Below are 24793 nucleotides of genomic sequence, written 5' to 3' on the forward strand. Positions count from 1 at the left end.
TGTTCACAAGTAAACATTTATCTCTTTGTCTCTCTTTTGATCAAATATTTCTCTTTGGTTTTCGGTTTTATTCCTGATCAAGAGAAGACTAAGGATTGTAACACCAAAGGGTTAGATATTAAGCTCTAGTAGTTGGTTAATGTACTATGAACTTTTCCTCTCGTTAAGTACAAGTTTCTGCTTTTCTCCATCCTCCAATTTATAAGTGGATATAAAATGTCAGAATACTAGAAAGTCAATTTTTAGAGAAATAGCTCCATAAACTTTTGAAAATAATACACAATATGTAATTATTTCCCTTAGGAAAACCTTTTTGATACTTTTTAAGTATCTACTTATTAGTGTCAATGCTAATATATTCTTCTTAGTGTCTTTAAAAAAATTCTCCAATGAGGTGCATATTGTTTCTAATTTAAAAGCTCTCCATTCATTTATTTTCCTTTTTTCTTTAGGGGAGGAGGATAGAAGATATCAAATGAGACCACAGTATGAACAAAGACAACAAACCCAAACTTCTTGAGGAGTTCCACATTCACTTTTTAGTTGTTTATGATAGAGTGGGAGGTGATACCCAAGAACTATGACTTTGATTCCCCTTAGGCAGTGCTGAGTGCTTTCAAGCAGAATGCTAAGCATTCACAAATACAGCAGTCATGACTCACTTTGGAAATACCTTTTTTTATGCCAACTTTTTGATTCCTCTTAAAATAGAGTGACATTTTTGCTGCCTACAACCTAATCCTGACATTTATCCTGACTGGCTGGGTAATTACATCACATCACACTTAGATTGTTTGGACCTAGTTTCTGAGAGGTTTCACTCATATTTTAAGAAGATCATGGGTTTTTAGCACAATGGCGTTATAGGACCTTAGAAAAAAACATATTTTTTCTTATACGAAAACTACTACATTTTTTCCATTTTTAAAAAATTAGTTTCAGGTGAACAAAGCAATGTAATATTTAGACATTTAAACCCCTCATAAAGTGATAACCCACCCCCAAGCTACTAATCCTCTGACATATAGCTGTTACAATACCATTGACTATCTTCTCTATGTTGTACCCCACATCCCGTGACTATATATACACCTATGTATTTAGTGATAGTTGACATTCAATGTTATTCTACTTCAGCTTCAGGTGTATAGTGCATTGGTCAGGCATCTACACAGTCTATGACGTGATCCCCTGATATGTCCAGTGCCCATCTGACACCTTACGTGATCTTTACAACATTGTTGATTATATTCCCCATACTGTATTAACTACCAATTTGTATTCCTTTATACCTTCATCTTTTCCACCCTGCCCCCAGCCTCATTCCCTTCTATCACCCTGATAGATCTAATACCTATCTGGCACATACCTAGTTATTACAATATTATTGACTGTATGCCTTATGCTATACCCTACATCCCCATGACTATTGTGTAACAACCAATTTGTACTTAATCCCTTCCCCTTTCACCCATCCTTAACCCCCTCCCATCTTAAACAACTCTCTCTAAGAATCCTTGTAATTTTGGTTTGGTGGTGATGAACTCCTTCAAATTTTTCTTGTCTGGGAAGCTCTTTATCTATTCTTCAATTCTAAATGATGGCCTTGCTGGGTACAGCAGTCTTGGTTGTATGTCGTTGCTTTTCATTCACTTAGAATATTTCCTGCCACTGTCTTCTTGCCTGCAAGTTTTTTTGAGAAATCAGCTGCCAGTCTTATGGGGGCTCCCTTGTAGATAACTAACTGCTTTTCTCTTGCTGCTTTTAAGATTCTCTCTTTGTCTTTAATCTTTGGCATTTTAATTATGATGTGTCTTGGTGTTGGCCTGTTTGGATTTATCTTGTTTGGGAATCTCTGTGCTACCTGGGCTTGTATGTCTATTTCCTTCATCAGGTTAGGAAAGTTTTCTTTTTCTTTCTTTCTTTCTTTCTTTCTTTCTTTCTTTCTTTCTTTCTTTCTTTCTTTCTTTCTTTCTTTCTTTCTTTCTTTCTTTTTAAATTTATTGGGGTGACAATTGTTAGTAAAATTACATAGATTTTAGGTGTACAATTCTGTATTACAGTATCTATAAATCCCACTGTGTGTTTACCACCCAGAGTCAGTTCTCCTTCCATCACCATATATTTATCCCCCTTACCCTCATCTCCCACCCCCCACCCCCTTACTCTCGGATAACCACTAAACTATTGTCTGTGTCTGTGAGTTTTCGTTTCTCATTTGTTTGTCTTGTTCTTTTGTTGTTTTTGGTTTATATACCACATATCAGTGAAATCACATGGTTCTCTGCTTTTTCTGTCTGACTTATTTCGCTCAGCATTACTCTCTCAAGATCCATCCATGTTGTCACAAATGGTCCTATATCATCTTCTCTTACCACTGAATAGTATTCCATTGTGTATATATACCACAACTTCTTTATCCATTCATCTATCGAAGGACATTTTGGTTGTTTCCATGTCTTGGCTACCGTAAACAAAGCTGCAATGAACATTGGAGCACACGTGTCTTTATGGATAAAAGTTTTCAGATTTTTTGGGTAGATACCCAGGAGAGGGATTGCTGGGTCATACGGCAATTCTATTCGTAATTTTTTGCGGAACCTCCACATTGCCTTCCATAACGGCTACACCAGTCTGCATTCCCACCAACAGTGTATGAGGGTTCCTTTTTCTCCACAGCCTCTCCAACACTTGTTACTATTTGTCTTGTTGATGATCGACATTCTGACTGGGGTGAGGTGATATCTCATTGTGGTTTTTATTTGCATTTCTCTGATGATTAGTGATGTTGAGCATTTTTTCATATGTCTAGTTCCCATTTGTATATCCTCTTTGGAGAAATGTCTCTGCAGGTCCTGTGCCCATTTTTCAATTGGGTTGTTTGTTTTTCTGTTGTTGAGTTGCATGAGTTCCTTGTATATTTTCGATATCAGCCCCTTATCAGAGGCACTGTTTGCAAAAATCTTCTCCCATTCAGTTGGTTGCCTCTTTATTTTATTGATGGTTTCTTTTGCTGTGCAGAAGCTTTTAAGTTTCATATAGTCCCGTTCGTTTATTTTAGTTTTTACTTCCATTGCCGTTGGAGTCAAATTCATAAAATGTTCTTTGAACCCAAGGTCCATATATTTATTTAGTACCTATGTTTTCTTCTATACAGTTTATTGTGTCAGGTCTTATGCTTAAGTCTTTGATCCATTTTGAATTAATTTTGGTACATGGTGACAAATAGCAGTCCAGTTTCATTCTTTTGCACGTGGCTATCCAATTCTCCCAGCACCATTTCTTGAAGAGGCTGTCTTTCCTCCATTGTATGTTTTTAGCTTCTTTGTCAAAAATTATCTGTCCATATTTATGTGGTTTTATTTCTGGGTTCTCAATTCTATTCCATTGGTCTATGTGTCTGTTTTTCTGCCAGTACCATGCTGTTTTGATTATTGTAACCCTGTAGTACAAGCTAAAGTCAGTGAGTGTGATACCTCCAGTATTGTTCTTTTTCTTAAGATTGCTTTGGGTATTCGGAGTCTTTTGTGGTTCCAAACAAATCTGATGATTTTTGTTCTATTTCTTTAAAAAATGCCATTGGGATTTGGATGGGGATTGCATTAAATCTGTATATTGCTTTGGGTAATATGGCCATTTAAACTATGTTGATTCTTCCAATCCATGAGCACAGAATGTCTTTCCATTTCTTTGTGTCTTCTTCAATTTCTTTTAAAAATGTCTTCTAGTTTTAAGCATATAGGCCCTTCACATCCTTGGTTAAGTTTATTCCTAGGTATTTTATTCTTTTTGCTGCAATTGCAAAAGGAATTGTTTTTTGTATTTCTTTCTCTGAGATTTCATTGTTAGTATATAGGAATGCAATGGACTTTTGTACGTTGATTTTGTAGCCAGCAACTTTACTGTATTCGTGGATTGTTTCTAATAGCTTTTTGGTGGAATCTTTAGGATTTTCTATATATAGTATCATGTCATCTGCAAAGAGTTATAATTTAACTACTTCATTCCCAATTTGGATGCCTTTTATTTCTTTCTCTTGCCTGATTGCTCTGGCTAGGACTTCCAACACGATGTTGAAAAGCAGAGGTGATAGGGGACAGCCCTGTTGTGTTCCTGAACGTAGAGCAAAGGGCTTCAGTTTTTCACCATTAAGTATAATATTAGCTCTGGACTTGTCATATACGGCCTTTATTATGTTAAGTTATTTTTCTTCTATACCTATTAAGTGTTTTAATCATAAACGGATGTTGTATCTTGTTAAATGCTTTTTCTGCATCAATTGATATAATTATATGATTTTTGTCCTTTATTTTGTTTATGTGATATATCACATTGATGGATTTGCGGATGTTGAACAATCCTTGTGCCCCGGGGATGAACCCAACTTGGTCGTGATGAATAATCTTTTTAATGCATTGTTGTATTCGATTTGCTAGAATTTTGTTTAGGATTTTTGCATCTGTATTCATCAGAGATATTGGTCTGTAGTTTTCTTTTTGTGTTGTCCTTACGAGGTTTTGGTATCAGGGTAATGTTGGCCTCATAAAATGAGTTAGGGAGTGCTGTCTCTTTTTCAATTTTTTGGAAGAGTTTGAGCAGGATTGGTATTAGATCCTCTTTGAAGGGTTGGTAGAATTCACTAGTAAAGCCATCTGGTCCCGGACTTTTGCTTTGGGAAGGTTTTGGATGACTGATTCAATTTCGTTATTGGTTATCGGTCTGTTTAGATTTTCCACTTCTTCATGGTTGAGCCTTGGCAGGCTATATGTTTCTAAGAACTTGTCCATTTCTTCTAGGTTATTGAATTTGGTGGCATATATTCCTTCATCTGCTACTCTGTGCCTTTTTATTGGTGAGTTCAGTCCATTTACATTTAGGGTGATTATTATTATGTGAGGATTTCCTGTCATTCTATCTTTAGTTTTCCAGTAAGGCTGTGTCTCCATTGTTTCTTTGCCTTTTTGTTGTTGTGTATAATTTCTGCGGTAGTATTCTATGATGTTTCCCTCTGTTTCTTCTTTATTACAGTATGTATTTCAGTTCTGGATTTTTTTGAGTCGTTACCCTTAAGCTTATGTAAAAGACAGTTTGATATTTAGAGTATTCCATTTTCTTCAGCACGCTTACTTTCTCCATTCCCATATTCTGGTTCAGGCCTTTACTCTCCCTCTTTTTATGTTTCGGTTGCCACAAATTGTCCCTGTTGATGGTGGTCGAATAGCCTCCTTTAGTATTTCTTGTAGTGCAGGTCGTGTATTAGAAAATTCCCTCAGCTTCTGTATGTCTGGAAAGGTCTTTATTCCTCCTTTATATCTAAAGGATATCTTTGCTGGATATGTTATTCTTGGCTCACAATTTCTCTCTTTCAATAGTTTGAATATTTGGTTCCACTCCCTCCTGGCTTGTAGAGTTTCTGCTGAAAAATCTGATGATAATCTAATGGGCTTTCCTTTGTAGGTTACCGTCTTCTTTTCCCTGGCTGCCTTGAGGATTCTTTCTTTGTCGTTGATTTTAGACAGCTTCAATACAATGTGCCTTGGAGAAGGCCTGTTGGTATTGAGGTAACTAGGTGTTCTATTTGCTTCTTGGATTCGAGGGTCCAGTTCTGTCCACAAATTTGGGAAATTCTCATCAACAATTTGATTAAATATATTCTCTGTTCCCTTCTCTCTTCTCCTTCTGGTATGCCCATTATTCTTATATTGCTCTTTCTGATGGAGTCAGAAAGTTCTTGTAGAGTTCTTTCATTCCTTTTAAGTCTCAAGTCTCTTTCTTCTTCCATCTGTGTCATTTCCAGGTTTCTATCTTCGATATCACTGATTCTTTCCTCCATCTGGTCAACTCTACTATCTAAAATGGTTATTTCATTCTTAATTTCTTCTATTGAGTTCTTAATCTCCAGAAATTCTATTTGGTTCTTTTTTAAAATTTCAATCTCTTTCATAAAATGCTCATGTTGTTCTTTGATTGTGTTTCTGAGTTCATTAAACTGCCTTTCTGTGTTTTTTTTGCATCTCATTGAGTTTTTTCAGAACTGCAATCTTGAATGCTCTGTCATTTAAGTCACATATTTCCATATCATTAAGTTCCTTTTCTGGAGACTTTTCAGTTTCTTTCTGAGCTGTCTTGTTGCCTTGGTTATTCATGGCAATTACTGATTTATTATTTCTCTTCCTAGACATCTACAGGAGTGGCTTCTGCAACAGGTTGATAGGAAGGGGTCTTTCTTTTGTTTTCCAGTACTTGTCGGTAGAATGTTTTATTTTCTCTCCGACTGCAGCCTTTTTTTTCCCTCTCACACGGTAGTGCTATGTTTTCTCTGCACTATTCCAGCTTCTCACACAATGGGGGGATTCCCTGGGAGACGGGCTTCTCCTCTGTTAGTAGTTCACCAGGGTCACAGGGCGCAGTGTCCGTGTGGGTATGTGGAGAGGTTTTGAAGTTCCAAAGCTCTTCCCGCACCAGATTTAGAGCCCGTATGTTTCAGCTGTTCTGTTTACTCCTGCAGGGACCCACCCAGATAGGTGGGGCCGGGGGCAGGGTGAGTTGTGAGAGTTGGCCCAGAGCAATGGCGGCGACCACCACTACAGCCGGTCCTGCTTCCACAGCTCCCTCCCCTTTGTCAGAACTAGTTGAGCTGCGAATCTGTGTCTGCAGTCCACAGTTCTCAGAACAGCAAATATTCTGTTCTTTTGATCTGACACTGCTACTGTTCTGCTTCTATCTCCCAGCAGGCAGGGGCGGGGCAAGCTCTGGGACTGTAGGGAGGGTGCGGCTAGTCTCAATACCTAAGTCTTCCATTGTCTACTCATCAGTGAGGGCTTAAACCACCGTTTTCAGGCTTTTTCCCTCAGTCTTTTGTCCAAGGTCTCTGCTGTGAGCGTTGGGTTCAGCCGTGTTATATGCTGCCCCCTCAGCCCTATGGGCCATAAGCGGAGCCCTAGCAGTCCGAGTTCTTCCCTCTCCTGCAGCTGTGGTAATTCTGGGATGCAGCGAACTCGGAGCACTGAGCTAGGTCTGCGTCCTGCGCCCACGTTGCGCTATCACCCCACTTCTTCCTTCCCCCCCTCCCAGGCTCCCACGATTCACCCACCTGTAGGTGAATACAGTAGTGGACCTCTTCATTTTGCCTGTCTGCTGTGCAGGGAGTCCTTTGTGGAGTTATTGTTGTTCAATTAGTTGTAAATTCCAAGGGAGCTTTACAGAGGCTCACCTCATGCCGCCATTTTGATGACGTCTCCATTATTTCTTCAAATAGGTTTTCAATTCCTTACTCTCTCTCTTCTCCTTCTGTTACCCCTATAATGTGAATATTGGTACGCTTGATATTGTCCTGGAGGCCCCTTAAACTCTCCTCAAATTTTTGGATTCTTTTTTCTTTTTTCTGTTCTGGTTGGGTGTTTTCTGCTACCTTATTTTTTACATTGCTGGTTGTATCCTCTGCTTCACCTAATCTACTGTTAATTCCGTGTAATATATTTTTCATTTCCATTAATGTATCCTTTAGTTATGACTGGTTCTTTTTCATAGTTTCCATCTCCAGTTTTATGTTTCCTAGCTCTCTGTTGAAGTTCTCCCTGAGATCAGTGAGCATTCTTATAACCAGTGTTTGGAACTCTGCATCTAATAGATTGCTTATCTCCATTTTGCTTAGTTCTTTTTCTGGAGCTTTAGTCTGTTCTTTCATTTGGGACATGTTACTTTGTCTCCCCATTTTGGCTGCCTCCCTGTGTTTGTTTCTATGTATTAGGTAAGGCTGCTGTGTCTCCTGGTCTTAGTAGAATGGCATTATGTAGTAAGTATGCTGTGGGGTTCAGTGGCACAGATGTGTCCCTTGTGTGGGTTGTGTGTGCCCTCTTCTTGTAGTTGAGCCTTGGTTGATAACTGCACATCACTGTAAGGAACTGACCTTTGGGCTCACTGGTTGTGAGGACTGGCCGTGACTACAGTGGAAGAGTTGTTGTGCAGGGCTGACCCTACAGAGCAGGATCAGCCTCAGCAGGGCTCTGGTGTCTGCCCAGTCCATCCCTTGGGTTTGTTATACTTGGAGCTGATGGGTGATGCTCCAACTTGTTTTGAAGCTGGCCACGGGGAGCGCCAGCCCCAGAACCACCTCGGAGGGGATCACTGTAGGTCTACTTCAGTCACAGCCTGTGCCCCATCTGGGGCCACCCAGGGGGAGCCAGAAATAAATCTGCAGATGGCTGCCACCCATGCTGTGCTTAGAAGTGCCTTGAGAGGCCAAGCTGCAAACTAAGGCCGGCTGCCACTAGTGCCAGCTTAGGGCTGCTCAGCCAGAGATACAGGACATGCTCAAACCAGATGCTGATTGTCTGGGTTTCATGAACCTTTGAGAGACCCTAGGAAAGTGCAGCTTAAGCCAAGGCAAGCAGTTTGTTTGAAAAAGCCCCTGGAAGCGGCTTGGGTGTGCCTGAAAGTTGGGCGGGGCTAGGTCTCCAATCACCAGGGTGTGGGGAACTAAAGAACTAAAGGTGGAGACTCAGATATGGCAGCCACCTGTGTTCACACACTGGTAAGGGGGAGGGCTCAGCAAAGAAACAACGGCCTCTGCCAGCTCTCCTGTCCAGGAGAAAACTGCCTCTCCAGCCGTCATCCCCTGCCAGACAACTCAGTTCCCCACCAGTTGTCCCTGCCACCTCTCGGCCGGAGCTCAGAGTGAGTGATTCCATTGGTGGGTAATTCCGTGCGTGGTCCCTTTAAGGGAAGTGCCTGGGAGTGCAGCTACACACAGTCTCACTGAGTCACAATCTCTGCTAGTTTTCACAACCAGAAATTACAGGAACTTCTCTCCCTGCCACTGGAACCCTGGGTTGGGATGGGGCTGGGACCTCTCACTCCTATGGGGGTGCGGAGGACCCCCACAGCTGAAATATCCCTCCCGATCTTTAATGGACACACGCGGGTGTGGGACCAGCCCGTTACGCATCTCTGCCCTTCCTACCAGTCTGGAGGTGGCTTCTCCTGTGCGTCCTTAGTTGAAAGGCTTCAGTTCAACTTCATTTTAGCCGATTCTCAATAATTGTTGTTTTGTAGATTCATTGTAATTTTGATGTGGTTGTGAGATAAGGTAAGTTCAGCGTTTACCTACTATACTATCTTAGTTGTCCCACGACTACATTTTGTATTTACTACATGTTGACAGTGTTAAAATTAACCATAACTTCAGAAGAAGAAGTGCCATGTACCCAGAGACTACAGTTATATTAACATGCTGCCTAAATTCGGACACTGAATAAATCAGTTGCATAATGACAGAAAGTGTAAATTAGCATTCCTGGGCATGCTGCATTTGGAGAGGACACTTTAAATCAGAAGTTACTTTTACTGAAGATCTAGTGATTTTTCTTCAGAGAGTGATCCTCTGATAATAATGGCATATTTTAAAAGACTAACCAAGTATGCTATTATGGGTTGCAAATTTTAATCCTCAAAGTAGCTTGTGAATTAAAGATATCTGAGAATAGAATAAACATTAAAAATATAGATAATTCCAAGTAAAAGGAGGAGCATGGGGATTGGGTACTGTGGTAGTTTAGAACTAACGATCAGTGTGGTATTTACCACATGTCTGTAATGATAATGATACTTACCATAGTGATAATAACAATATATTTATTAAGCACTTCCACATATTGAGAATTGTGCTAAACAATTGTCCTCTGTAAGTAGTAGGCAATATTTGGAGAAAAAGGAGACAGAAAGGTTAAGTATCTTGTATGTGGTCACATGGCTAGTAAATGGCTTAGTAAGCGGTAAATAACAGGAAAAACTGAGATTTGTGTCCAGGTCTCTCTGCCCTTTTTTCACTATGGATTGACCCGCTATGGAACAAACACTGACATGGTGCTCAAGAAATGTGAATCTAGTTCTAACCTGGCTACTAATTAGCTTGTGCAACTTCTGCCATATTGATTAACTAGGTTTAATTTCTTTCTCTATAATATGATGACGGAATAGAACTATTCAAGCATAAAGTTCCTTACAGATCTGACGAATTGGAGGAATTTGACATTAAAAAGTAAAATAAACTTTCTGTAAGTTATGTGAGGCTCAGAGATAGAGTCTCTAAGATTCAATTTTTTGGTGATTAACAGCTGACTCAGAAACACGAATTATTGTTTGCTTATTAATTTGATAGTTTGCAAATACCTTTCAATTCCTACTTCATCAATGTTTCATCATTTCATTCTGTGGTAAGTATAGACTGGTCTAGTCTTCAACGTATTTCTTTTTCTCTGGGTATATATATGTAATACATAACTATTTTCTTCTGTGCATAGAGTTGCAGCTGGTTTTACATAACTGGATGTGACTGGCTAAAAAGTCTGAGCCATACAAAGGGCACCACTTTCCTGGAGTCAAAGTATCTGCCTGTTGCCCTTTTATATGTGCAGTTAGATCCCAGTGTTTCTAAACACTAGTGCACTGAGATACCCCTGAGCTTACAGTAAAAATGCAGATTCCCACTCTCCACTCTAGAGATGTGGATTCAGTTCCCTGAAGCAGCATGATGCATAAAAAGTACCTAAAAGGTCTGTGAGCCACGTTTTAAGAAGCAGTATTAGGATCTAAGTTTGTGCCTCTTGAAGCTCGCCAACTACCATGTGGTGCCCTGGCTTTTGGTCTTTCATTCTTCCTAAATTGTATCTTCAGTTACTTGATATGTTAAAAATAATTCTTTTTTACTGATAAGATATTTGCTAACGATGCCTTAATCTTGGAATTGCTGCTCCCCTCTTCTCTAACTAATGTTATTTTTTGCTTAGGTTTTAACTTAGAGGGCATGTTCTCCTGGGAGTTTTTCCTGCCCCGCCCTGCACCTCATAAAGCCCACATTTATTACACTCTGCAGTCACAGTAGATTAGGGAGGAAGGTGCTTTTCCTGGGCACCTGAGAAGCAGATCACACAGCCCACAAGACATCAGAAAGCAGACTAATTTAAGACCTTGCTGACTTGTAGTGCAGGAGCCCCAGTTAACCACCAGACTTAACTCCCTGGCTTAGATCTTGGAAGGGAAAATACTAGATTTCTAACTCTCATGACTGCAACCAAGGTCAGGCAGAGAGAGGTGTTTTTAAAGTCTATTTATAGGAAATTGATCAACAAATCATATTGATGCTACATCAAGAATTGTCATTCAAATTTTATTCCTTTTCTCTTTCCTCATTGCTGTCACCTTTAACCTCATTGTTCCTAACTGTGTCATTTTCTTTTGGGCTTTCTAACCCTTGAATCTTTGTCCACTCATTATTGCCTCTGACTGAAATGACCTTACCACTCTTTTCTAATTGGGGAACTCCTACTTTCCCTAAAATTTAATTCAGAATGTTACTCTGTTTGTGAAAAATTCCATGAGTCCCTCAAAAGAGTGTCTGTCCCCCCTCATTTCTGTCCTCTCTTTTTCCTAAGAGAATATCTATAATATCTAATTGTTCATCATAATATTTATCATTTATTATAATTATTGCCTGTTGATGTGTTTATTTCCATCATTATATTATAGCTTCCTTGAGGTAAGAGGCTATAGGTTCGTCATCTGTGATTTCCCAGTGCTTATTATAATTTATAGCACATAGTGCATGTTCAAATTTCTATTAGAAGAATGAATGACCCTCTTATGATTAAATAACACAAGTGACTACATTCTACGAAGTGTGACAATTAAGTTCGCGAACTTGCCACTATGTGCTTACATTAGCACCACTGTAGAAACAGCTTAGTAAGGTTTCATAACCTTGGTTTATCAATGTCTCACAGCTGTGTTCACGCCGACATGTGATGATGTCTTGCTGAGTGGTGTTCATTGTGTGTTTTTGTGTGTCATTGCGAGAACATCTGAGCTTGAATTAGAACAATGAACAAACATTAAATTTCTTGTTAAATTTGGCAAGAGTGGAAGTGAAAAGAGGGACATGTTAGTCCAAGTTTATAGGGAGAATGCCATGAAGAAAACGGCAGTGTACAAATGGATTAAACATTTTTCTGAGGGGAGAGAACGTGTCATTGATGAAGAGAGGTCAGGGCAGCTCGTAATGAGCAGAACTGATGAAAACATTGCAAAAGTTTGTTGAATTGTGTGTAAAAATCATCGGCTAACTGTGAGAAGCATATCAGACCAAGTAAACATCAATAGAGAAACAGTTAGGAAAATCTTAACTGAATATCTTGGCATGACAAAGGTATGTGCAAAAATGGTCCCAAAGGAGCTCGCCGGTGAACAAAAGCAAAGAAGAGTCAAAGTTTGCCAAGACCTTTTGGAGAGGCAAGATGATGTTTTGGGCCATGTTATCACTGGTGATGAAACATGAGTGTACAAATAGAACCCTGAAACAAAGCAGCAAAGTGCACAATGGAAGTCAGCCAACTGTCCACAACCAAAATTTTCGTCAGTCCAAATCAAGAGTCAAAATAATGTTGCTAACCTTCTTTGCTATCAGAGGGATTATTCATTATGAATTTGTATGAACTGGAAAAGCAGTTAACCAAGTTGACTATTTGGAAGTGCTGAGAGGGGCTGTGTGAAAAAGTTAGATGACCTGAACTTGTCACCAATTCATGGCTCTTGCATCACAATGCACCAGCTCACACAGCACTGTCTGTGAGGGAGTTTTTAGCCAGTAAACAAATAACTGTATAGGAACACCCTCCCTACTCACCTGATCTGACCCCCAATGACTTCTTTCTTTACCCGAAGATAAAGGAAATATTGAAAGGAAGACATTTTGATGACATTCAGGACATAAAGGGTAATACAATGAGAGGTCTGATGGCCCTTCCAGAATAAGAGTTCCAAAATTGCTTTGAAGGGTGGAGTAGGTGCTGGCACTAGTGCATAACTTCCTAAGGGGAGTACTTCAAAGGTGATTATAGTGATATTCAGCAATGAGGTATGTAGCACTTTTTCTAGGGTGAGTTCATGAATTTAATTGTCTGACCCTGTATGATTTAAAGTGCACTGGAAATTAATTGCTTCTCCACAAAGCACATACTTTTTTTACTTTTTAATTTCTAAATTTATATTAGATTTTAAAAAATTAGTTTGACGTTTGAACCCATAATTAAAAGTATTGTCCTGGACTTTAGAAGGGATGCTACTTTAAGCATTATAAGACATACAAAAATATGCATAATTTAAATTATTATAACTTTTTCTGAAATTAAACTTTAATGAGGAGGAAGGGAAGAACAATGTTATGATGATGTTACAAGAGGTGGAGAGAAGGGAAGTGTAGAAGTGTGCCGTGCATTTACTTAGTAGCATTCATTATGTCACTCCTATGTGTCAAGCACTGAGCTAGTCACTGGGAACACGGATAAATAAGAAACTCCCTTTCTCAAAAAAGACCCAGGGAATGTAAAGGGGAGACTAGAAACATTCAATAATGTGTATCATTTATATCACAATTGTATATGGTCTGGGCCCTATCATCAAACATCAAGTTCATCTTTCCCCTCAAGTTTTTTAAAGTTGTTTTAATTATACTCTTTAGATGTAATTGGTCATATGAGGGACACTTTCAGAGTGGGACTTTATTTATAAATACCTTCTAATCTAGGCCAGAGAGCAACCCATTTGTCTTAATTAATTATGTAAAACTGGAATTTATCTATTAGGTATTTTAAGTAATGTAATAAGCACCTGTAAAACTACCACTCAAAACAGTAATTGACTTCTAACCATTTCCTTTCCTCACTCCTTTCCTGAAACTTGCCCCAACTGAGGAAACCATAATCTTGAAAATCAAGCTTTCTTGTTTGTATAACTTTAAAAAATATTCTGTGCATTCCTTGTTATATATTTTTAAATTACTTTAGTCATTTTTAGTTTAATTTAAAAAATCCTCTGATGTAATGTTTTCGAACTCTTCATTTAATATTATTTTGGTAAGATTTATCCATATTATTGTAGGTCTCTGTGGTTTATTACTTTTGAGTACTATATGATATTCCTTTTGTGTTATGCCATAGTTCTGTGTCTACTGTTCTGTTGATGGGCATTTGTGTTGGTTCAAGTTTATGCAGTTGATAGCAATTTTTATCAATTAAATAGGCATAAAATGGTAAATCCTTGTGGTCTTGATTTGTAATTCTCCGTTCTCAATTAATGTTGAGCATTCCTTTATTTTTTTATTGGCTATGTGTGTTTTGTTTTCTGTGCAATGTCTGCCTCTCTCCCCTGATTCAATTGAAATCTTTGTGCTTTCTTACTGATTTGTAGGAGTCCTTTATATATTCTTGATATTTATTTGTGTTGATTTTGTGTAATGCAAGCATCTTCTCCCAGTTGGTAATTTATTTTTTTATTACAGTGATATATTTTAATGAACAAAAGTTTTAAATTTTAATAGAGGTAAATTGACAATATTTTTTTTATAGTCACTGTTTTTATTTCTAATTTAAGAAAACATGTCCTACTCTGAGATCTGAAAGATATTTACATATATTTTCTAGTAACAATTTCAAGGTTTCTGACATTTAAGATCATAAATGACCTGGAGTTGATATTTTAAATATATGTGGTGCTAATTTCATCTTTTTCCATAAGAGAGCCATTTTCCCTATCTTCATTCATGGAAAAGTCCCTTATTTCCCTGCCGTCTCACATGTTGAGTTTGTCATATGCCAAAGCGCTGGATATATGTGGATTGGTTACCAAGTTCTCAATCCTTGTCTGTCTCTGTACCAAAGTAACTGTCTTAACTAAATCTTCATAAGAACTCTTGAAATCAGGTAGAGCAGTTGCCTCCCCCCTGTTATTTCTCAGAAATATTTTAGCCTTTTATTCTTCTCTTTAGAATCATATTTTCAAATTTTGTGAAAAACTGCATTGGAATTTTGATTAGAATTGAATTGAACTTGTAGATCAATTTGGGAGAGAATTAATATCTCATAATACCTTCTTTTTATCTATGAACATTGTATATTTCTCATTTCTAGGTCTTGATACAATTTTATTCTTTTCCCTATAGGAGTCTTACTACATATCTTTTATTAGTTTTTTTCCATAGACAGTTGATACGATATTTAAATTTTATCTATTTCAGCTTCTCTTTCTTGTATTTATCACTGAATCTAAGATTTCCCCCCTATATTTCTGCATTTGCATGTTTTCATAAGATATTAATATACTAGTACAGAGCTTAGTACTTAATTATTTCTCCCCAAAATGAGTTAAAGCATATTCCTTACCTTTTGATAGAATTTTTAAATGGAAGTATTTTAGAGAATTGAATTAGAAAAATGACTGATAGCATTTTGGTAGGCAAAAACAAAAGGCTTTAAATGGCTATTATTTTCCCTCTACAAAGGAGATTTTTTTTCTGAATCATTATAGGAATAAAGAGGAAGCAGGAATAATTAAATGATGTTTAATGGGTTTATATATTTTTAAGCCCATAGATATTATATACATGGAGAATGAAAACTGTGTCATTCCACAAAATGGATCTTTACATAATTATTGGCCTCATTAAATAATATAGATTTATAGATTAAGTCAGTATCAATTGTGTAAATACTATGTTTTTCTAACAAAATCATATTTATGTAGAAGCATTGTTTTCATTCATGGGCCCACTAGAAGGTACCAAACACTTTGGGTTAAGTTAACATTAAGCATCATTAATATATACAGTAGTGAATTACTTTCTTACATAGTCAGGATGAAGAATTTGCAGTTTTCTCATGATTTGTTGAAATAAAATTAGCCTTCCTGAAATTTGGATCAACACTGTTCAGACAATGAAGAATAGACTCTATTACGCAAATTTATCAGCTGTTGCCAACTCTTTAGGTTTCTTTTATTGCAGAAAATATCATTGAGACAAGTCACTAGAAGAAAATTCAGCTGAAATAAAACAAAAAAAAAATGTGGGTACTGGGGCAATCATTACTGATAGATTGACTTGTGACATAACTATACACAAAGTCGGCTTTTTCACTAACATTTTTCTTGCTGAGTGTTATGGACAAATCTAAATTCTAATGATTCCACAAATATACCTACAAACAGGTTACATTTGAAAGCAAAGGTATTTATCTTTCTCAATCAGTATGCAGAATACCGTTGAAAAAGGAGTGTAACCGAATCATTTTCAAGAAAGAAAATATATGCTTCCATATGAGCAATCTTAAGTATTGCTTATAAAATTGGCCTGTGGCAATACACACATAAAGTCTTTTAACTGAATATAAATTTAGCTGCCTTTCAGTTTTTAGTAAGTTTGGTTTTTTCTTCTTTCCTGCAGAGAGAGAGCTAATGTTATATCAGTCCAACTGAAAGAATTTTGAGTAAGATGGAACACACAAAAATTAATAATTAGGATGTTAGAAAGCAATTTTCATGACCACAAGTAAACTGTTAGTTCATAAAATTTTATCATTTAAACCAAGAGAAAAATGTTCTCACTTGTAAAGTTTAAATTCATGAATGATGAAATAATCTACATTTGCATATATTTTTATTTTGGTTATGTATGTTTTAATATGAGTAACATAATCTTAGAATAAGATTATATAAATTGTATAAATTATTTAAAAATTTTTCTATGACTAATATATACTTTTGTATCACTAAAAGATTAATTTTGTTTAAAAAATATACAAAGTAATACAAGAAAATACATAAGTTGATATAATATTTATTTGGCTTGTTATTGGTTTGAAATTCCCCTGTGTAAAAATACTTAGAAAATATAGTCCCAGAAAAATGTATAACATTTTGTTTTAAATTTAACAGTAAAGAAGAATCATCAGTAATATCATATGAGAATAACTTTGAGAATTCAAAGATTACAGGTAATCTTTCTTATTTAATTTTTAAACAAAATCTGTCTCTTTTGTTGAAGCTTACAATTATAACAATCTTACATCGGTACAATTATATTAACTTTCCAGATACCTATATACCAACAATTGTTTGTACTCATGAGGAGAAGGAAGACTTGGAAACCAGTAATCAAAATGTAAAAGCCGTAAACAGGAAACATGAAAAACATGATGAAAAAGAGTTAGAATTGATGGTAAGTGTTCTGGTTGCCACTATATTAGGGAAGATGAATCCATTTATGCTTCAAAGATGTTGCAATGCCAGCCTTTCAATAGCTTTGACTAATATAATTTGCAAATGTGAATGCACAGCCTATTTTGTCCTTGCATCTCTAGCTTGATCAACAAGGCACTTTGATTTCATATGCTGCTGCTGGTCTCTGTGGTGGTAAATTAATGACATTCATTTCTCATCTTGTTACCAGTACTTCTGAGTAACAGTTTGTAGGAATTGCAGAAGAGGTAGCACGATCCTGATGTGCATTTCTAATCTTTGTGACAAGTGCACACATAGCATAAACTTGTCTGTAAAATGAGAGGCCTGAACTAGATGAGTGTTAGGGTTCTGTCGAGCTCTAGAGTATATTGCATTTACCAGCATTATTTTTACTTCCACCTTCATGAGAATCTTGAAGTTCTATATCATTGGAAAGTATTAAATTACCAAATGAGGAGAAAATAGCCTGTGTCATATTTTTAAATAGGAAACAAGTTCAGCACTGTACAATTTAGTATTGAATTTATTATAAATTTCACACTTGGTGAACATTCAATCTATTTGGAATTTGGGGGGGATGGTTTAGATAGCATTTTTATTACAAAGGGAGAAATAGGAGTAAATGAGTCACATAATGCAATTTATTCTTTACTGTATTTGGTTGGAGCTCTCATCATTAGAATATATGGATTCCTAATCATCTAAGATTAAAATGGAATTTTCCTTTTCAAGTGTCAGTGCAGAAACAGAAAAGAAATAGAGCTCATCTCTTTCCCCACACATTCCCCCTTTTCTATAGTGATATGGAAGCTGCGTCACTAAAGGATGCAATTTACTTCGCTCCACCTTTAAGAAACTACAAAGTTGTCACCCATTGTGAGAATTTTCACCAGCTGCAAGTTAACATCACCATTTTTTTCAGACCACAGAATATAATGAAAGGGCCCTGAAAAATCACATACTTCACCAATACACCTCATTACAATGAGCAGCTTCAAAAATAAAAGTTTGTTTAGAAGTTACTGAGATCGTACATCCAATAAATGAACAGGGAGCTGTAATTTAGATGCTAATTTGCTCCATGCTGACGTTAATGCATAAAACAATGAAGCTCCATAATAGATGGAAATACAACCAAATCTGTGGAACCCACAGGCATTGGCTTACAAGACAGCTGTGCAGTTGACAAGTAACATGAGCCTTATGTGAGAAGAAGGGGAAAACGTAAGATTTGCATATAATTATTGAGATCATGCAAATGTCAGTTATGAGGAGGAAAAAAAAACACAGGCATCACACTGTTAAATCCTGACAGTTGGCATCACTGAAGAGCTCAAATACATTTGAGTACCAGTTGGCAGAGGGTCATTAAAACAGAATTTGCAGAGACATTAACTCCCTCACTTTTCTTTGAGTGACGTTTTGCTATTAATAGTTTGCAGAGGCTTTGCAGAAAACATATTAATAAGAGAAACTGTAATAGGGACACCTACAGCAAGTATGAATGCAGCAAGGGGCACCCAGGAAGCTGCTCTCTAATTGATTAGCATGGAGCTATCAATGTGTATATCCTAAATGAGGAAAAAGTGCAATGACAAGCAGGAATAGTTGAATAATACAATGTGATATTTGGAAGCTGGGAAGGAGAGTGATTAATTTTGGCCCCTTTTCTTATTAATCTCATTCCCAAGTCATAGCCTACAAGGATCCCCCCAAAAACATCTGGCTTCCAGAATTTGTACTAAAACCACAATTGAAATGAGTCAAGGAAATCTTAGTAGCCAAGATAATTAGTAGCCAAGTTCGTGAAACCTATCTAATTCACTTTGTATATTGTAAATCATTTGGTCATTATGTTTTGTTATTTTTATTTAAGATAAAGCAACACTTAAAAAGAAGTACTGCTTCCGGAGATGAAAAGAATATGTTTGCAAGAGATCCAGTCAATTTTCCAAAGAAAACAGAGGGGTTAAAGAAGCATGCCCATGATGAAGTATGCACTGATTTGTTTAAAAGGACTTTGTTTCCAGGTTCATCAGCAGAAAGCTCTTTAAAGGGGGATTTTCACTGCAATGAAAAATATTCCTCGGGAAATGAGTGTAGTCATCAACCTTCAGAGGAAATTACTTCAGATAATAGAGAACTCAAGCCATCATTGGGAAATACTAGTGGTGATGAATTCATGCAACTACATATCAGCAACAGAGAAGCATTGGATGATAATGCTAATCCAGCCCAAGCGAGAGGCAGAGTGCAGACAGCTTGTCCCTCCTCAGATCAGCTAATGGCAGGCAACCTTATTAAAAAACAGGAAGGAGGAGCAGAGAAAATTAAAATAAAAGATTGGGACTGTTCAAGAAGAGATTTCCATTCGGAAGAATCAATAGCAAAGGGACCTTCCAAGAAAGATTATGGGAATGGTAAGAATGAGAAGGAGAAGCAAAGAATATACTTAGGTGATAATGAAAAACAAAGCAAAAATTTTCAATCAATCCTCCATGACCAAGAAAAGACGAGCCACTCTGAAATAAGTGTGGAAGGGGTAGGAGCGAGTAGTAGAGAACTAAGTATTCCGTTGAGTCAAGATAGCATGACTCCTGAACAGGTCATCCGAGCAGATTCATTTCATTCCCCAAAGCGAAATCCAAGTTGGGAAGAAGCTGTGTTAACCCCAGAGCATGCGCTCTTGACTAATAAAGGCACTACTTTAGGAGGTCAAGTTTGTTCATCAAGAAATGGAAATGTTTCGAGGAATGATTATCTTTTCCAAGTTGAAGAAACGAATTTAGATCGGATTAATCCTGAAGATCACAATAAAAACAAACAGAGTAAACAATACTGGAATTTTTGGGAAAGTCAGGCAAAAGCAAGAGAGAATAAGACAAATAAAACAGAGAAGACAAAAGGACAAACAGATTGTGAAGACATGCAGGAAAAAAGAAATAACACAAAGAGTCTGAAAGCTAAGCCTGCAGAATTGTTTACCTGCCAAGATACAGTGAGCTGTGAACTGTCTTCTCTAGCTGATCATGGTCTTGCTGAGAAAGCAGAAGCAGGTACAGCTTATATAATTAAGACAACATCAGAAAATACTCTAGAAAGCATGTCTGCTAGAGAAAAAGCAATAATTGCTAAGCTACCTCAAGAGACAGCATGCACTGACAGGCCCATCGAGGTAAAGGAAACTGTGTTTGATCCCCATGAAGGGAGAAATGATGACTCACATTATAGCCTTTGTCAAGGAGACACAGCAGGTGTAATCTATGACAACAATTTTGAAAAGGAATCATGTTTAGGTATTTGTAATGTACCTGTAGATGAAATGGAGAAGGAAGAAACTATATCTATGTGTAATCCCGGGAAGACACATGACAGGAAGAAACATGGCATTGGAAACAGAACATCTGTAGAAGAATCCTTGCAGGTCATTACAAGCAATAAAACAGCAGCCTCAGAACTGGATTTGCACTTGGGAATGTTACCAACAGACAAAAAAATATTCCCAGAAAACAGAGATCATGGGCAAGTCCAAGAATTATCAAAGGAAATGGACATTGATACTGTCACTCATTCTGCTTTAAACTCAGACACAAAGAGAGCGTCTCAGAAAGGCTCTCACATTTCCAGTCACCACGTTAAAACTTCAGTGTCATCCTATGAACAGGCAATTGCGGGAGAGAATACAATTACTACCACGACTCTCCAATCTAGTCCTGCTAAATCAGAGCATAACTGTAATCCCGCAAGTGAAACCCATCAGACTGAGAAGTGCCCACATCCTGGGTCTATACCTGAAGAAGTTTCCACAAGTTCAGGAACAGAGACGTCAGGCAGCAGGAGAGAAAGGCGTGGAGACCAGATTTTCCAGCAAGGAGAAGGCAGTAATGTAGGAAAATCTCTAGGGCCAACGATTTTAATCAGCGAAGCTACTGAGAATATGGAAGAAGAAAAGCATAAAAATGAAGGATTAATCAACTCCAGACAATCACAGTGCTTTTCAGGTGACAAAGAATCTGAGAGCTCTACTTCTGCTAATCTCCCTGGCCAGGAAAGTCAAGCTCAAAGCAGTGAATCTCTGCTTTTGAAATACACCAACTCTAAAATACCTTATGTCATTTTGTTTCTGATATTTCTTGTAACCATCTACCAATACGACTTAATGATCGGCTTGGCATTCTACCTTTTTTCATTGTACTGGCTATCCTGGGAAGGGGGGAGACAAAAAGAGTCTGTCAAAAAGAAGTAACCTCAGCACTACTATTATTCTCTCTTCAAAGATAAGCTATTTAGCCCCAAACATTTGGATTGGTGAAAAAGACTATTCATTGTTCAAAGATCCAGTGCAGTTTTTCTCTTGAAGGATCATTTAAAAAGGAATGCGTATGAAGTTTGCGCCTTCATATAAGTAATTATTCTATATAGGACCATTATGTTTGGATCATTAAATACCTATATGAATATGAGATCTGAAGCACGTCAGGTTGAAATTAGGCACAGCTGTTGCTCCTTAGCAGGCTATGAAGGCGCAATGCTTCACGTCTCCTCACCGCTTAAGTGCCATTGCTTGCATTCATTTCTTTTGCAGTAAAGCTTCATTTTTTCCCCTGAGAGTATTTTTCCCTCTATCATTTTTAAAAACAGATAAAACATGGACAATGGCAGAGGACTTTTTTTGGCCTTTTAGTATTGTCCATGAATTTTGCATTTACCACTGTATCATTTATCAGCATATTTTGATAGATCAAGTCTTTCAGTTTCAATTTAATATTTTTAAGAACGCACATGTATATTAAAATGTGTAGACTTAAACTGAAGAAACATGTTGTTTGCTTGAATAATACTTTATCCACACACAAACACATACACCTTTTACCTCCTTTATACCTACAAAGTCAAGGCATTCATGAGCCAAATCTGACAAAGACTAAAACAATTGGGAGATGACCTTTCAATTCTACAAAATTTTGTTGGTGGCCTGTCTTTAAGCAGTTTTTCTCTTATAAAGGGAGACTGTGTAAGACTGTGTGACATTTTCAATGTCAACTGTTATTCAGAGTTCAAATTTTAAAAGTTCTACTAGCATTACATTACAATGAATTTGTACCTACAAAGCATTAATAATTATTAATAATAATAATAATAATAATAATAATAATAAAAAGACTTCCAAATGAACTATTCTACTTGGTCGTATTTTTTGACCTCAAACAATTTTTTAATTTTTTCTCATCATAAGACAATGAATTATTCCTCAAGGCGCATTTAGACAACAAACAATCATTGGTGGTATTTAGTATACAATTATCAGGTTTTTAGATGATACCTCAAATTTTAAAGTAGGCAAGTAAGTCGATATGGAAATCTACTGAAGGAGAAGTAAATATCCAGTATAAAATTGATTTTGGCTGCTGTTACTATCTACAGCTAACTCTGTGAAATAATGAAACATGATTTTAGTCACACACAGGCAATGCAAAGATTCTTATACAATTGATTTCAATGACCATTTACGCAAAACCCTGCATGAGCTCTGTTCTTTGCCAGAACACTTCCTTTGATATCCCAATGGGTAGTCCTCAGGGAGGAAGCATAGGTATGCAGTTTGACACTTTTGACTTGGCCAGGAATACGGAAAAGAATCACATCAAGGGAGCTCATTTGGGCAATTTCTTTTTCATAGGAACTACTTTCACAGAGCATGTAGCATTGCTCTTCAGAGAGAAAAACTAATCTGTTTATTTACCTGTAAAGGTAAATCCAATTAAAGCTTGCATTTTCATCCCGTACTTCTAAGAAGTATGCATTTATGGAAAGACAAAATGAGAATGAAGAATTTTAACTGACTTTCATGTGGTACTAAATGATTCCTTTAATTTTCATTAGGTACAGAACTATTTCCAAATCTCCTAATTGCATGCTTGTCTCAAGTCCCATTGAAATTGAACTTTAACATTTTAGTTGAACAAATACAAACATCCTGAAGTAGAACTTAGGGCAAATATTTGATTGAGAAAGCACATTTTAATTAAATACAAGTGGAATACTGTAGGCCTAGAATATTATCTCTAAAATTGCTGTCCTGATAACTTTGTTGACAGGTCTAAATTACAATGGAGTTAAGGTTAGCATTTCTTCAGTTCTTAATAGCTTGGTTTTTTCATTCTACCTCTAAGAGTTTCAGTCAATATGCCATATCTTATTAATGCCAAGAACACTACATTACTTTATGAACACAGGTGCACAAACTGCGGTTATTCCCTTATACATTAAAGAATGTAACTTCTTTTATCTCTTTTATTTGACTTTTGGTAACATTAACTTAATAAACATTCTCATGCATACTTATACTATGATGATAGAAGTTTCAAAGGATTTAAATACTCAAATGTGTATGAATCCGCATGCAATGAGAAAAAAAATGGTGATTTAACTGACTGTTCAAACATTACTTATTAAGAATTTGAAATAGTCATAAGAACTTAGGAAACTACTGTTAGGTACAGAGATAGAGTTTTGAAACATGTTTTAGTCACATCATTATGTTGAACAAGAAAAGTAGATCTCAGGAAGAACTGGCAACACCTGGTTAATAAAGATTTGGCTGAATCATCAGGACGATCTCCATAAACATAGCTGCCTTCATCGTCTTCCCAAGTATCGATTCAGAACCACAAGAGGGCGTGGCATGAGGATAAGCCAAGGGAAATGCGTTACGCATTTGCTTCTTACAGTGGGTAAGAAATGTGATATAATAACCATCGCCTTTTATCTTGCTGGGTTTCTGACTGTTAGAAGCAAAATTCTAAAAATTAATTGGCAAGTGAAGCAAGTGTAAGTAGTAAAATCAACTATCTTAAAAAATCAATCTGTATAAGCCATCAATATCTCAGTATGTTTTTCAGTGTAAGAGGAAATGAATCATTGAAATGCATTTACCCCTCAACGTTCAAGAACATTGGATTAATACAGTCGTGTTTCCCAGCTGAGCTCCAATATTTTGATAGTGAATTATTTCATATTATATATATATATACATATATATGTATATATATATATATACATATGTTCACAATTTTGTGAGAGAAACAGGATTATCTTTTATTTGTCACCTTAAACCAGTCTGTTGGTTAAATGGAAAATTTTAATATATCCACACCAAATTTGGAGAAATAAATAAAATACTTAATTTTTCACACATAACGTTCATGGTATGTTCTTAATAATTTTTTTAGTCATTAATATTATTTTGTATAACTGGGCCTATTATCTTATTTGTTAGGCTCACTTTTTGCATATAAATAAATCAAAACTGAAAATAAAACAAAACAAAAAAAAGCTAGCGGAGAACTAGTAAAGATGCAGGCAGGAGTCCTGGCTGTCTCCGGGGCCAAGTCATCTGCTGATTTCTGTTATCATGAACTCTGACCTTTCTTTGAAATTTTCACCGAGTGAATATAGAAACTGAACTGTGCAATAAGGCTTGTCTTTGGTTACTTGAATCCTGTCTTAGCCAGTTCTTGTGGAACTGAAGAATAGAATTGACTCTAATTGTCAACAACGTACGAAAAAATATGAGGGGCCATGCCCTTCCAGGAGCTCCTCAGTTGTGCACCTATATGAACAGAACAGCTAACAAGTTACTTTTATTTATTTGATTAAGCTAATTATTTTTTCTATTTTCAGAAATAATTTATGATACAAATCATGGCAACATAATTTAGTTTTC

At 36.7% G+C, this 24793-nt stretch overlaps 1 protein-coding gene across 1 annotated transcript in view; it reads left to right on the forward strand.

The window, feature by feature from the left end:
- The window catches only part of PPP1R3A (protein phosphatase 1 regulatory subunit 3A), a 56530-nt gene extending 34645 nt beyond the window's left edge, over positions 1–21885 (forward strand). Inside the window, exons 2-4 of the mRNA XM_019743230.3 lie at positions 16762–16820; positions 16920–17044; positions 18944–21885. Of these exons, the coding sequence (XP_019598789.3) occupies positions 16762–16820; positions 16920–17044; positions 18944–21313 (2554 nt within the window). The 3' untranslated portion in view covers positions 21314–21885. The remainder of the gene's footprint in view (positions 1–16761; positions 16821–16919; positions 17045–18943) is intronic.
- Positions 21886–24793: the final 2908 nt, after the last annotated feature.

This window comes from Rhinolophus sinicus, chromosome 8 (assembly GCF_057876585.1).
Source record: "Rhinolophus sinicus isolate RSI-liver-muscle chromosome 8, RSI-T2T, whole genome shotgun sequence".
Classification (NCBI taxonomy): domain Eukaryota; kingdom Metazoa; phylum Chordata; class Mammalia; order Chiroptera; family Rhinolophidae; genus Rhinolophus; species Rhinolophus sinicus.